At 37.9% G+C, this 13,786-nt stretch overlaps 1 protein-coding gene across 12 annotated transcripts in view; it reads right to left on the bottom strand.

The window, feature by feature from the left end:
* The window catches only part of ptprt (protein tyrosine phosphatase receptor type T), a 333,988-nt gene that overhangs the window by 20,308 nt on the left and 299,894 nt on the right, over positions 1-13,786 (bottom strand). For 9 of the 12 annotated variants that reach the window (XM_085274699.1, XM_085274698.1, XM_085274697.1 and 6 more), the window contains 4 exons: positions 7,126-7,211; positions 5,644-5,680; positions 5,110-5,207; positions 4,705-4,821 (listed from right to left, as the gene is read on the bottom strand). In XM_085274699.1, coding sequence (XP_085130825.1) covers positions 4,705-4,821; positions 5,110-5,207; positions 5,644-5,680; positions 7,126-7,211 — 338 coding nt within the window. The remainder of the gene's footprint in view (positions 1-4,704; positions 4,822-5,109; positions 5,208-5,643; positions 5,681-7,125; positions 7,212-13,786) is intronic. The other 3 variants (XM_085274701.1, XM_085274700.1, XM_085274694.1) reach the window with 1 other exon arrangement.

Genomic DNA, 13,786 nt, shown 5'->3' on the forward strand with positions numbered 1-13,786 from the left:
AAGTGTATGCCACCTGCACGAGGCAATCAGAAGGCTAAGAGGGATCTTGCCTCAAGTTTCCTATTTTGAGGTCTGACCTGCATATCCTGGTGGTTCAACTGAATCTCTCCTCACTGGATATAGAAATGTATTTTTTAAATCCTTTCTTCAGCTTCCATCAGTTCAGTTTTTTTTCTATAATACTGCACTCTTCTGCTCTAATAATTCAAACCGATCGATTCTATTATATTATTCTAAACTAAACGGGGCTCAGTCACGTCCTCCCCAGTTCAGTTACTCTCTAAGAATAGAGTTGAAATGAAACTGCGTCTTCCATTCTGGCTCTGTAATATACAAGGTTGTATTGAATTATTTGTTGTGACAGACTATCTGATAATAACCCAAGAAGCACGGGTAACATAGGAAGTGGGGTTGGTGTTCAGAACCTGAGACTGAGTGGGAAAGAGCAGAGGTTAAGGAAGACGTATGTGACAGAGACTTGAAGTGAGAAAGAAGGAAAAAAACTGAAGACCGCAAGGCGATTTGATAACTGGACTTTCCATTGATTTGCACTCCTGTGATGTTAAAATTACTTCTCTAAATCAATAGACAACAGTCCAACAGAGCTAGAGACACAGAGACGGGTAAAAGAAAACAAAAATAAAACACTGGTATTGAAATGTTGGAAATTGGTGATGAGGAACTCAGAACACTTTAAAAGCTCTCCCTATTCCTCTAACCCTCACTTGCAATAGATACATAAAAAATAAATGTTTTAATGGATTGAAATTATCCCTCATTTTCAAATGCGTTTTAAATCCAGTCTCAGTTTCACTGGTACTCACGTTACTTGTCTTAGCAAGTTTATACTTTGCAAATCCTCTGCTCTGTAAGAAACACATATATAAATCTGTGTGACAACATTTTAGAAAGGTTTATTTGACATCAACAATCCTTACATATCTTTTATTGTTAGAATTTGTTTTGGTGTCTGGAACAGCCTAGAATCACCGTAAGGGGGAGTTCATCCTGACACTGGAATTTGTTGTCCACAACAATCCCTTATGCTGTCATGTCCTCCTTATAATCACTTAAATATGAGTCCAGCACTTCAAACCCTCCATAGAAAATAAAAAAGAGACTGTATGTTTAGCCTCAAAAGTTGAGGTTAAATGTCATGGCGACATACCAGTACTGTGGAAATGTCTTGATTCAGCCATCATTTCTTTATATTTTGCTAGTATATAAGGAAAAACAGATTTAATATAATTCTAACAAGTTTGAGAGTCAGTATTCAGTATATCCACCGTTTTCTGAACTCGTTTAGGCATGCTTCTAATAATTTCTTGACGTAGTGTTCAGGAATAGTTTTCCAGTCTTCTTAAAGAACATTCCAAAGCTCTTCTTTGGATGTTGGCTGCTGTTTGTTCCATTCTCTGTCAAGATTATTCTGCGCTGATTCAATAATGTTGAGGTCTGGGAAGGCTAGTCTATGACTGATAATGTTTCATTATCTGTTCTTCTGTCCTGGTAAGCATTGACTGCATTGACTGTGTGTTTGGGATGGTTATCATGCTGAAATATGAAGCTGGTGCCAATCAGATGCTTTCCATATACTCTATTGTATAGAGTGATAGTATTGTATTCTAAATTAAAATCGGATACTTTATCAGATAATTCAGTTTTGATAAAATCTCCAACACAACTGGCTAAAACGCACTCCCAAACTCTGACAGAGCCCCCACTGTGTTTTCCAGACGGTCGTAGACATTCACTGCAAACTGAAAGTGAAACTTTCCGTTCTTGTGTAATACCCCTTTCTCCCCTGAATGGCTTTTGTCCCTGGCGAACAGAAAATGAATGAACTAAAAGCTTCTGTATTTCTCCTATTTTCCCATTTCTTAAGGACATGACTTTCAGATGCTTTTGATCTACTGAAGATTGTTTTTAGGCCTTCCGGTTTGTCCTACGCTTGAACAGTTTCCTCAAATTTTCAGCTAACAGGTCTTTGGAAATCACCTTGTTGGTGCAAAATACCTGCCAAATGCCTGTCAAGTTGTGTCTTCCTTTGAATTTTTTAACTCAAGAAATGTTGTTGTAACAGGCTTGTAGTAAGAACAATATGTGTAGACACAGCACTGGCCTGAGAAAAGTCTAGAGAACTATTGCTCAAGACACTTTAAAAATGACAAGGTCTGATCCCTTGAAAGCAAAATTCAAGAAATAAGGAGTGACTTTTGTACAGTACTGTAACAACAAAATACCGGTGAGAAAAAAGTTCGAATTAAATTAATTACAAATACTGGGTTATTTTTCATGAAAAAAAACTTGGAAATTGATTAATGTTATACAGGATGGCAAATGATCAAAAAGTACCATAACTGATAGGGAAGAAATAAGAATGGATTTAATTTATTTGGCAGATTTGAAGTGCCGATCCGTTTTTCTCAGCTAAGCTACGCAGAAGCTGGAAAAAAACATTCTGGGCAAAATATTGATTGTCGAGAGCCACTTGAGAAGCATCTTCTCATTCATTTGAGGAAGAACACTTTGTTGTACTACTCCAACATGTCTGGACTGTGTTTAATCTCGCAGACCAGTACAAGCCCTTGCTACCCTTGATTTTTTTGTCAAACTGCTGTTTTCACTCTGAACGGCTGCTACACAGATGTCAACTGCCTACAATTCATTACACTGGACTATAGTTTCAGTTGAAAAATGACTCATATGTCCTGTCTGATATGTGTATGCTGGTCTTCAAAGCAATGTTTTGTCCTGTTGAGTTTGGCCTCTACTGTAGCCTTCAGTTTACTGCGGTCTCCTGACATGAGTGTCATTAATCATATTTTGGGTGTTAGCACATTGGCGAACAAGCCCTTGTTGGCTTGAAAAAACTAATAAAAAATAAATAAAATAAAATAAAAAATCGACGTGTGTACATACAGTACTATCTGTAGTACTCTTTCATTCCAGCTGCAGCTGTGACTACGTCTGGAAACTTTCTTGCTAACGTCAAGGCTGCACAGTTAAGAACAGAGACAGTAAAACTACTTTACAGTCCACTTCACTTATAGCAAAATTTTGAACTTCACATAAAACATCAACACATGAAATGAATGCTACTTAAGAAAGTTTTATACTCACATATGCTGCTTCTTTCTCTCACAGCTGCTATCATTCTGACATTCAAAGATGAGCTACCTTTTGTCATCCTGCATCTTTAGCTTTTTCTCTCCCACTCACACGCACACATTTGCACACATTTTCTTTTAGTCTTACTTAGTCACCCTCTATTCCTCAGTGCTCAGTTAATCTCTTTGGATGTGCCATTAATAAACCTTTTCATTAAGCTCTTATTCTCATTATTCACTGCAACTGAGGCTATTTAGTTGCTACACAGAACCCACATACCCTCTGTCTTGCTTTCTCTTTGTTTTTCACACTCACACACAGTGGAAAAAACCCACTGAATTTTAAAGATGGAGAATTTGAATTAGCAAGTGTCTGATGTGTGTTTGTAAGTATTTATGCATACTGTCAAACGACAGGCGTTTAGAGATCAGCTTTCCTTTGAATTTTAACGCGCACACGCACGCACTCAGAGGTGGTATGGATTAATGGCTTGCTAAATGAGCTGACAGCAAACACTTCAAGACTTGTCTTTATAAGCTGATTTTGCACGACTGAGGGGGGAAGGAAATAGAGGATAGAGGAAAAATGACACTGAGGTATAAAAAGAAGAAAAACGAATGGAAAACACACAAGAGTAGTCAGGAACATGTATTATAATGTGTAATAACTGTAGAAGATAGGTACCTATTCTAAAAAATAAATAGTATTAAAATGGTAACGGACCTAAAGATCAACCTCTGTCCCTTGACTCCCAAGTAAAATATTTATATAAGCAAGATTTGAGTGTTGTAAATACTTTCTATACTCAAACAAGCAAAAAGAGGTAGAAAGTAAAATGGAGGAGAAAAGGAAAAACAATGGAACAGGCAAACAGAGACTGAGAATAAAAAAACAAGACTGAAAGTCGCTCGAAAGATAAAGGATTTTGGATCACAGCCTGTGTCTTGTTGTAATGTGCATTTCTGCAGTTTTTGCATTCAGTGTGCAGAGCCCTGGAGAACAACATCACAACAATGAAACTACATTCGTCGATCATCTATTCTCCTCTCAAATCCCTCCTGCCTGATTACAAGTGCCAAGATTATGCTTTCAAGATTCCTCTTAAACAGTGAGAAGCAAACAAGTAACAGAGCTCACTCGCCATAAATCCCCAATCACATATTGGCTGTAATGGTAATCTAGGTCTGGGCTTTACAAAATATGGAAGCAATACAAGCTACGATAGGGTGTAAATACGCTGCTAGAGAGCATGAGTGGGTTCAAATCCCATCACAGGCCTTGTGGGGCAAAGAAAATTGGTGTGACATCATGACTCAATGTTAAAATGCAGGATAAATACTATGACAAAGACATCAACAGCTTTTGCCTTTTTCAGAGCAGGAAAGTTAAATCTTCATATTTCCAATTAAAGCTGCTGGTAGAACTGGTATTTGAAGTCCTGAATGTGGAATAATTCTCACTTTTTTAACAACTATTGTTTTCATTTTCACTACATTCTCAGTGGAATTGACCATGGCATACTTGATTCCTGAATTATAGAATAAAGAATTAAAAATATACTCTTGCCATTAAATATAAAGTTTACTTGTTTACCTTTTGAACAGTGAACGTCCGTATGACATATTCCGCCAGTGGTTCAGTCTCTATGAGGGTCACCTTGATGTCTCCGTACACCTCTGTCTCATCAGGCCAGTAACGAACACACTTCACCTGGAAAAGATCGTTTTTATTGTCATTGTGTTTTAAAATATGCCTTACGTGGTGTTGATTATCTCCCCATGAGCATCAAGAGGCAGAGATGATACTGATTAGAATTTACTAGACGGCATCGCAAAGTAATTCAGTAGTGTGACTGGAGGAAAACTAGAGCTCCAGGTAAAACAACAGCACATATAACTAGATCATACATATATACATATAGACACACACAGAGATATACATATACTTTATTTACTTCTAATACACACATTTTTGGAGCTGCTTGGATGATAAACTCACCCTTCCCACTTCCACAAGGTTTGTAACCATGACGATAGAGGCCGAATTCTCCTGCCACACCATTCTCCAGAAATCCCTCACCGTCTCTTGCATGGGCCCTGACAGACAAACACACAAACACACACAGTGTAAACATTTTGATACACATAAACAAGCATACAGACATAGGTGTGTAAATAAGCATATGTTCATTCCAATGCCACATAAAAATGTCAGCACTGGTAGTACAGACTTGCACAAACACACCCATACAGACACACACATGTATTTGAACACCATCAATCCCAGATAGTAGTTTGGGGGTTTGAGGTAATGGGGTCTTAAATTTGTCAGGGGGGTTTTATACGGCAGTTTAGATTTAGGAGGTTGTGGTAATAGCCTTCCAGTCCGAGAGGACGACATTTACCAGGTGGGTCCTACACGCATACACACACACGCACACAAATAGGATCACATGCACACATTCGTATCTACACAAATGTGGAAGCACACATTAGTGCTTCTCACACACACTTATCACGTCAGTTTAATTACCTTGTGTGGCGATGTAATGTCTGGGTCTATGGTACCCCTGCGAGACAGAAAAAAGGAAGCAATAAAAAAATATGTATCGCCACACTTTTGTCATATCCATTTTTCTCTTTATATTCTTTATTTTTCCTATCCAACATCTAAATTTCCTCTATTTTTAGCACATTGTTTTTCAAGAATTCTCATTCCTACTCACTATTTTTTCCAGGGAATCAGTCTTCACCCATCTCCCGCTATTTCGGCTGTTTTCCTTTTCACTCCCCAAAGTTAGATAAAGTGTTACATTTTGCATTTTTAACCAAAATATACTAAAACATTCCTGCCCTATTCTTTCATTCAGTTTTTCCCAATTGTGTTGCCTTTTCTTCACTTCATTTGTCCTCGTTGTTAGTCATCTTCTCATTCATTCATCATCTCTCACTCTCCTTCTCTGTCTTGTCTTCACGTTCAGTTTTTTCCATGTTTTATCCTTCATTTTTTCCCAGTCACTAAATTTTCCCTCTGTTGGATAAAAAGACACCGGTCTCCAACCAGCGATTATTTCTCTCTCTTGTCCCATCACGATTCCCTATAAGATGGATAACCTTGTTGAGATAAAAGCATTTATCATTTTCACTTTGCCATTAGAATCACTTTGTGAGCATGACGTTATCTTCACGGGGGGATGTGTTTTACTTTTTCAATTCTTTTCTTTTCTTCTTAAGAAACAATCTAGTCTGTGAGACTGATTTTGTACCAGATTTATTAAGACTACCATTACAACAGTAAGCTGTGAGCAGGAGATTAAATCAATAAGTGAAGCACAATACCTGCAGGGGAGAGAGGAAGGGAGTAAAAACGAACGATGGATGGATGGATAAGGAAAGGTAATAAGAGGGACACACAGTGGGAGGTGATGGAATGACTGATGTAATTAAAGGAGGAAAGGGTAAACAAGGAGGGGGGTATGTTTTCCCCCTTTTAATTTTTTTTATGTGCCCGTTGGTGAAGGAATGGAGTCCAAAGGGGGGAAAAAAACAACACTGATGGTTTTATCTGCTGTGGTAACCTTAACTAAGGACCTGATTCACTGGTACAAATTTAAAGCAATATTGTTTGTGTGCAGAGGCAGGTGTCTGCATCTGATTTGAAACTGAGAATATGACATCATCCATACTATTGACTGACTGACTGACATCCATACTATTTGATATTCAGGGCATCCATGCAGAAAGAGACTATTACAACCTGTGAGGACATGTCAGTGAAACTCACATAAAATAATAACTATTTGTGAGGCAAAGGGTGTGCTTTCCAAGTTAGACGTCTCTCAAGTTTCAACCAAGTGATGTAAGCAGCTACCAACAGGAGCAAATACTACAGTTGGCATATGATGAAGTTGTAAATACAGTAGAGGGTTTCCTACACAAGACTCATTGTTTGGATCATCACTACAGTGTATGTGTGCATGTGTGTGTGTTCGAGTGTAGTTGTGTAAACACTCACGTCAATATAATTGGCATTGATGTAGTCAGAGTGGGGGTCTCCATCCAGCAACTGCAGTCGGACTCTGGTGTGATCGTCTGTGGGATCAGATAGCACAAAAATACAACAGGCCTAAAGTTACATTTACCCACAGATCGGAAAAACTAACTGACTGGAGGGGGAACTAGCTAACCAGGCCCAAGGTTATGAGTCCAAACAACAAATGTAAGTGCACTTTTCCTGCTGCTGTTGCCTGTTCTTTGTAATTGTTGATGGATCAAGTCCTGTCTCCTGTTAATAGTCAGCATTGGCATCTTTTACCTGAGTAGATAACCTTTAGTTAATCTTGACTAAGCAAGATAGTTAAAGTTAAAAAGTTAAATTGTGTCACCCAGAAACACCAAACATCCTCAGTTCCCTTGGTATAGTTTTATTTCGACACTTCATTTCAAATGTTTTTTTCCCCCACTTTAGTTCATTTGGTCTCAGAGCAGTTCCATTCAGATGATCTGAATGGGTATGACAGAAGCAAACACATAAAAGTATTAAAGTAACATTTTGTGCATAACTCCCCAGTGCAGATTTATGACAAATATCATTTGCATAAGTCAGGATGATGGGACAAATTCTGTTTCCATTACTTGCTGCCTCTGTCAGCAAATGCTATTGCATTTACTACCAAATGACAAGCAACACAGATTTGTTTGTCTCACAGGCTTTTTCGGGTACTATGCAATGATTCCTTTTAGCTGTAAAAGCTGTTGAACAAATTGTTCAAATGAAATGTCTACTGTACCATTTGCAAACAGTGACATGTGATCACCGAATGAGAAAAAAAGATGGCTTTGGACTTCTCTTCTGCTTTGAAATAGTTGCTGGAATAGCAAAATCAAGAGAAATTGTGGACATAATCCAAAGCTAATAGTTCAAAGTGCAAGCAGCAACAGTACTTCGTCATAGTAATATGACCCAGTAGGCACCATTTGTCAATAAAAGCCGCAATCCGTCCTCTTTTTCTATAACCGCTTGGATTTTATCCACGACTGTCTGAAGATCGCTAATGGTAACAGTGGGATCCAGAGTCATTTCTTTGGCAATTTCTCACATGTAATGTGTGTAAGATACATCTTTGTTGCTCTCGCTGGGATGCATCTCCAGTGATGTTTCTGAAGTCATGAGATGTTTTGGGTTTTTCAACATCAGACGCCCTCGCACAGATCAATTTCCAACTTTCATCCCATCAGCAGCCACCCATGGATTAGTCCATGGGTGGCTGCTGATAGGACATTTTTATTTCCAATTCCTTACTATTAGCGTATCTGTTTTTGTGTCCCATGAGACTTATATCTCCTCTTCTCTCTCAGTCACGGTTGTTAGAATGGAACTTTGTTCTTCCTGCTTCTTTAGCATGTCAGCATCTCCTGTTTTCTGCAGGTATGTCCATTTTTTTGGACAATGACAGTAAGTGTCCAGAGATGGCACAGTTTTAAAAAGAGTTAAAATAAATCCAGGTAGAGAAGTATCACATATTCAAATAGCACAAGCACATATACAAACACAAGTTGTTACATCTCAAGGAGTTTATGAAGTTGAACACACCAGACCTATAAGTCCCAAAAACCTAATAATAATAAATAAAATTATAAATAAATAAATTGATAATCACAAGACTATTTTTACAATCTATAAGAATTTTAATATATCTTTGAATCTCAGATTATCTGTAATAATCATAACAGCAGAACCTCTCACCTCACTCACTGTTCACCCTCATTATCCATGTCACCATGATGAATTTTTTTTTCTTTTTCTTTTTGAGTGTCAATTATTTTGTTCTTGGCTGTATAATAACTATCTATAGCATTGGGACACATATGAGTTATTAAGTGTAATGGGAGGCAGTGATTTTTTTTCTTTTTAAACTTAGTTGTAACATAGCAACAGCAGGTAATTGCAGATGATGGGGACAAATAAGAATGATTGCACTGCTTCTTGAAAGTTTTTAATTTTTTGAAAAAGAAAGAAAGAAAGCGAATACAGACTAAATGGAAAAGAGCAGGTCGGTAAATGTGAGATATTACAAAGAAAACAAGAAGACAAGAGCAGAAGAGAGGTAAAAATTATGTCACGTGTAGTTGGCAAGTATAAGATAAAGATAAATAACATAAGAGGCTAGGAGAAATGTGGAATGTTGTTACCTTTCAGTCTCTGAAATGGCATCTCATAAATATTTCTGTCATCCTGGTCATCATCCTAGTATAAAAGGACGCACATCTTTGGTTGTTGAGCAGCCTAGACCTCTGAACTGTGGTAGCAATTGAGAATGCTTGGGATGGAACAACGTAACAACGTAACAACTGAAACCATGAATTAAACTTCTAGTATTTCTGCAGGATTTATTTTTTACTCATTTTGAATTGAGTTGTTAATTCAAATTGTAAATTGTTAAACTGCTTCAGAAACAGAGCTTTTATGTTAGCAGATCTACTGTGTGGTTCATGACTCATGCATTCAATGGAAACCATTTTCTCTGGGTTTATAGAGTTGCATGGGAGCAATCATTATGTTAAAAAGGCGTTAACATTTTTTTTGTTTTGATGACTATCTTAGAATTGATGTGTGAATTCATTTCCATTCATAGCTGGCACAAAATGAGGCCTTCAGCGGAGTAAACATACTCAGAAGTAGGATAAAATTGCAGAGACCGTTAACTTTTTTTAACAAGCAAAATCATTTAGAACATACAGCATGTATTTGGATTTTCTATAATAAGGATGTTGCCAAGCAGCTGAACAATATCCTGGAAAGCATAAGAGTGTACTATTTATTTAGATGACGTTAAAGGTGATATGATTTTTTTTAACTACTTTTTATATTAAGAAGGTAACAAACACCATTTGTTGATAAAGACCATAAAATGGGTCCAAATCTTCAGTGAGAGCTAGGACATTTCTAGTGGTTCTGACAAAAGAAAAAAAAAAAACAGGAAAATAAAGATCCGTACATTTTTCTTAAATTCCTATTCAATTACAATTCGAATGAGCCAAACCCATCTCTGATTCGGCAAGTGGCCAATCTATTGCAGGTCAAACAGAGAGAGACAAGTTCTCAGAAACACTGCTTAACATACGTGTCCATGTCCAGGTTTGAGCCTACACCATCAAAGTTTTTAATATTTCATTGTTTCATTAATCATTGCTGTAAATAATTCTCTACAGTCTCCAAAATGTAAAAAATATGCAGTCTGTATGCTGAATTTGAGAAAAACGTTAATATTTCAGCAACTAAAATGTGTCATAGCTCATATCTATCACCTAACACCTTATTTTGTTTATTTTGTCACAGAGTAGAATAGAAAATTTGACATCACATGGACAGTCATTTTATATAATTTTTACATGGAACAAAATCATTCGATAATTTTAATGGTGATTCAAGGTTCAAGTACCAAAAAAAAAAAACCCATCACAAATGGCCCATTGCAGAATGGTCACACAGCCTATTAAGTATGTGATTCATACTTAATAGGCTTTATTATAAGGCTCAAATGTGCAGATGAGCTATGTTACTCCAAGCACATTTTTTTGGTAAAACATCTCTCAAAAATGGTGCTTTTAATAGCCAGACCATGGTGTAGATGTATTTAGCTCAAGTTCTTAGCTCTCAAATGGAATCAGTTGCTGGCCAACCTTTACATCTGTGATAAGCTGTTTATCTGTAAGCTTAGTGCAGTCTCAGTAATGTTCAGAAGCTGAAACTTTGGAGTTTAAACCTTTCATGTAGACTCTTGCAGACATTTGTTTCAGTGCAGAAGAGTAAAAATGAAAATAAATGTAAGTATAAAAGCAAAGACATCTTTGACTGTACATGCTTTTGCTGATTTGTTATTTATTTTGTATTTTTTTTCCAGAAATTAGGGAGAAGAATGTGGGCTCGGCGTACGTAAACATTGCTTTAGACTGAGCCTGTTCATTGATTATATTGTACATTAGACTGTGAAGTTTATATGTACTATTTAGCCTGTGCGTATAACATGTGGTGACTGAACAACATAAACTTAATAAACTAAGTGACATCTTGTGTAAACATCTACAAAATGCTGCACTCGGGGTTATCCCAGAATTCTGTTGCATCTCTTGGCCAAATTACAGAACCAAGGGTTTCACGATCACTTAATATGAAAAGACGACTGCATAGAAAGGTCATGACCGTCAGTAGGGATTACCCCAGGACTGCATTAAAACAGCCAGTGCAAGTATGACAAGCCTCAACTGCAGACTATTCATCCACACGGTCAGGTGAGTTAAAGCACAGAATACAGTACAAATTCTTAGAATAACAACATATAACACCTTGATTATCACTTTTAGGATCATCTTGAGGAGAATTATTTGTATAACTGCTATCAGAGTAATGTTGCAGCTCTGGCTGGGCAGCAACAATGATGGCAGCATGACGCCACTCTGCTGGTACAAGATTCTGTCATCAGCTATCAGCGCACTCACACTCACGCTCTCAACTCTCTCACTCTCTCAGTCACTCAGTCAAACACACACATGTGCACACACAAAAATACACAGCATGTAAAAACAAACACAACAGGAGGTAGTCTGCCAGCCGTCTGCTCGTTCCCTCTCTGTCTTTTTCTTCCTTCTCTTCTCCGTCTTTTACTCCGTTTCTCATCTGCCTCTTCGATTTCTATTCCTTTTCTCTGCTGATCCTGTCCATTTCTGTCTACCTCCTCCTCTCCTCCCCCTCCATGGTCTTCTTTCAGCTACCTGTCTCTCCTCCCCCCCCCCTCTCTCTCTCATTCCCCATGCCATCTTGCTGCTTCAGGCAGCAGTAATTACGCAGGGCTAGTGTCAGAGGCTGTCATAACACAGAAGCCACTGATATGAGGCTGGAGGAAAGAAGGGAGGGGCCCTTCCCACTAGCCTGCACGGGGAGGGGAGCTTCTAATTGGGCTCAAATAGCAGGAGGTACTGGCTTGAAAACGCTACAGATGTGGACATGGGGCACAGGCTTGAAAAGGCTGATGGGGTGTGTATCATTGAGTGTGTGAGTGAGTGGGAGAAAGAGAACTGTAGACATCTTTTTGTTAGTATGATATATACTGTGTGCGCATACATGCAGGTGCAACTGATTCTGAAAGCAAAAGAAAGTCTTTTGTTAGAACCAAGCCAACCTCAAATACACACTTCAATGATTACATTTGCAGGCACAGATATTACAGATATTTGTAGTTTTTTCTCTTTTCATTCACGTAAATGGTTTGCACAATTATAAAACCCATCAACTAGGCGAAGGAAGTCATTTTCACCCAACAACAACACATTTTATTAGATGAAATGCCCTGTTTATAATTTAGGCTTCGCTTCTTTACCAAATCTACATTAATTTCTATTATGCTAGCATAATAACCAACTAGTGGCTAATTTGCTATTGTTCTCAAATAAGAATGCCTCTATCACATAGCGATACTTTTGTGGGTGAACTCCAGATTTTGTAAGCAATTGACACCTCTAAGGCAGCACTTCTAGCATCAGACCAGACTGTGCTTTTCTGAAGAAGGAGGTAAAAGTTTTCAGACAGAAGGATGATGGTGTTAATGTACACTACTAGAATGACAGAAGCTTTAGATGCGCAAAATAAAATAATGAAATTGTGAAAAATATGTGAACTTTAACTGTAAAATTAAAACCTCACGCTCAGGCAACTCAGGCAATAAGAACCTAATACTAAATCCAGTATTATACAAAGTCTTAACCCCAATATAAAAATGTGTAGTTGATCAAGTCTTTGTAACTTACATCCAGATATGGATGGAGACATAAAATATAGAGAAGATATGTGCACTCAACCTCATGTTGGTGTCTGTAGCACTGGAGTAACAACAAAGCCATCAGACACTGTGGTGTCCAAGGGCAAAGTGTCACGAACCCATTACTCATTAATGAGCTCCACTCTTCTGCTGAGTCGCCCTATCTTCATAACCTTGCAACTCCCCTCTCTACTTTCCTCTCTTCTCATCTTCTCTCTACTCTCTGCTTTTAGTTTGGTTCCATTCTCTGTCTCATTTCTGTCTTCTATTTTCAAAATCTTGCCATTATTCCAGCAGCCACTGCCAAAGTTTTGTTGGGGAGGACTTGTTAACTTGAGGGGGTAAGGAAAAGGCCAAACAATATAGACTTCTTGTTTTTTTTATCTCTAGCAAATTTACCAGGGCAGGAGAGACCTGTAATTTGGAGACATCAGATGGTATGCACTGCACATGAGGGCTGTACACAAATAAAATGAGCAGGAGCCACCAGCCCTAATGACTGCTATTGTACCACAGCAAACACAAGCAGCTGTTTTTTGCTCTCTTCTATAAATCAAAGGTCAAGATGCATTTTTTTATTACTTACCACCAAAAGTAAGACCCATGAAATATACTGCAAATATCAGCAGGGGATAATCTATGAAGTCATTATTTTCCAGTTTCATGAATATATTGCCCTTTTATTGCTTTAAAAGGCCAGTGACCACCCTAAATTGTTCAGGCTTGATGAGGCAAAAAAAATTATTCAGGTTATATAAGGCCACCCACCACTGAAAACAGTACCTCTGCTTTGCATGGTCTAACCTGGAGCACATTTGGAAACTAGAATAAACACATATCAAGATCACACATCATCGCTTA

The sequence above is a fragment of the Mchenga conophoros genome, linkage group LG5, assembly GCF_057382185.1.
Source record: "Mchenga conophoros isolate Kocher_MC1m ecotype Shallow Benthic linkage group LG5, M_conophoros_male_GT1.1, whole genome shotgun sequence".
NCBI classification, from domain to species: Eukaryota; Metazoa; Chordata; class Actinopteri; order Cichliformes; family Cichlidae; genus Mchenga; species Mchenga conophoros.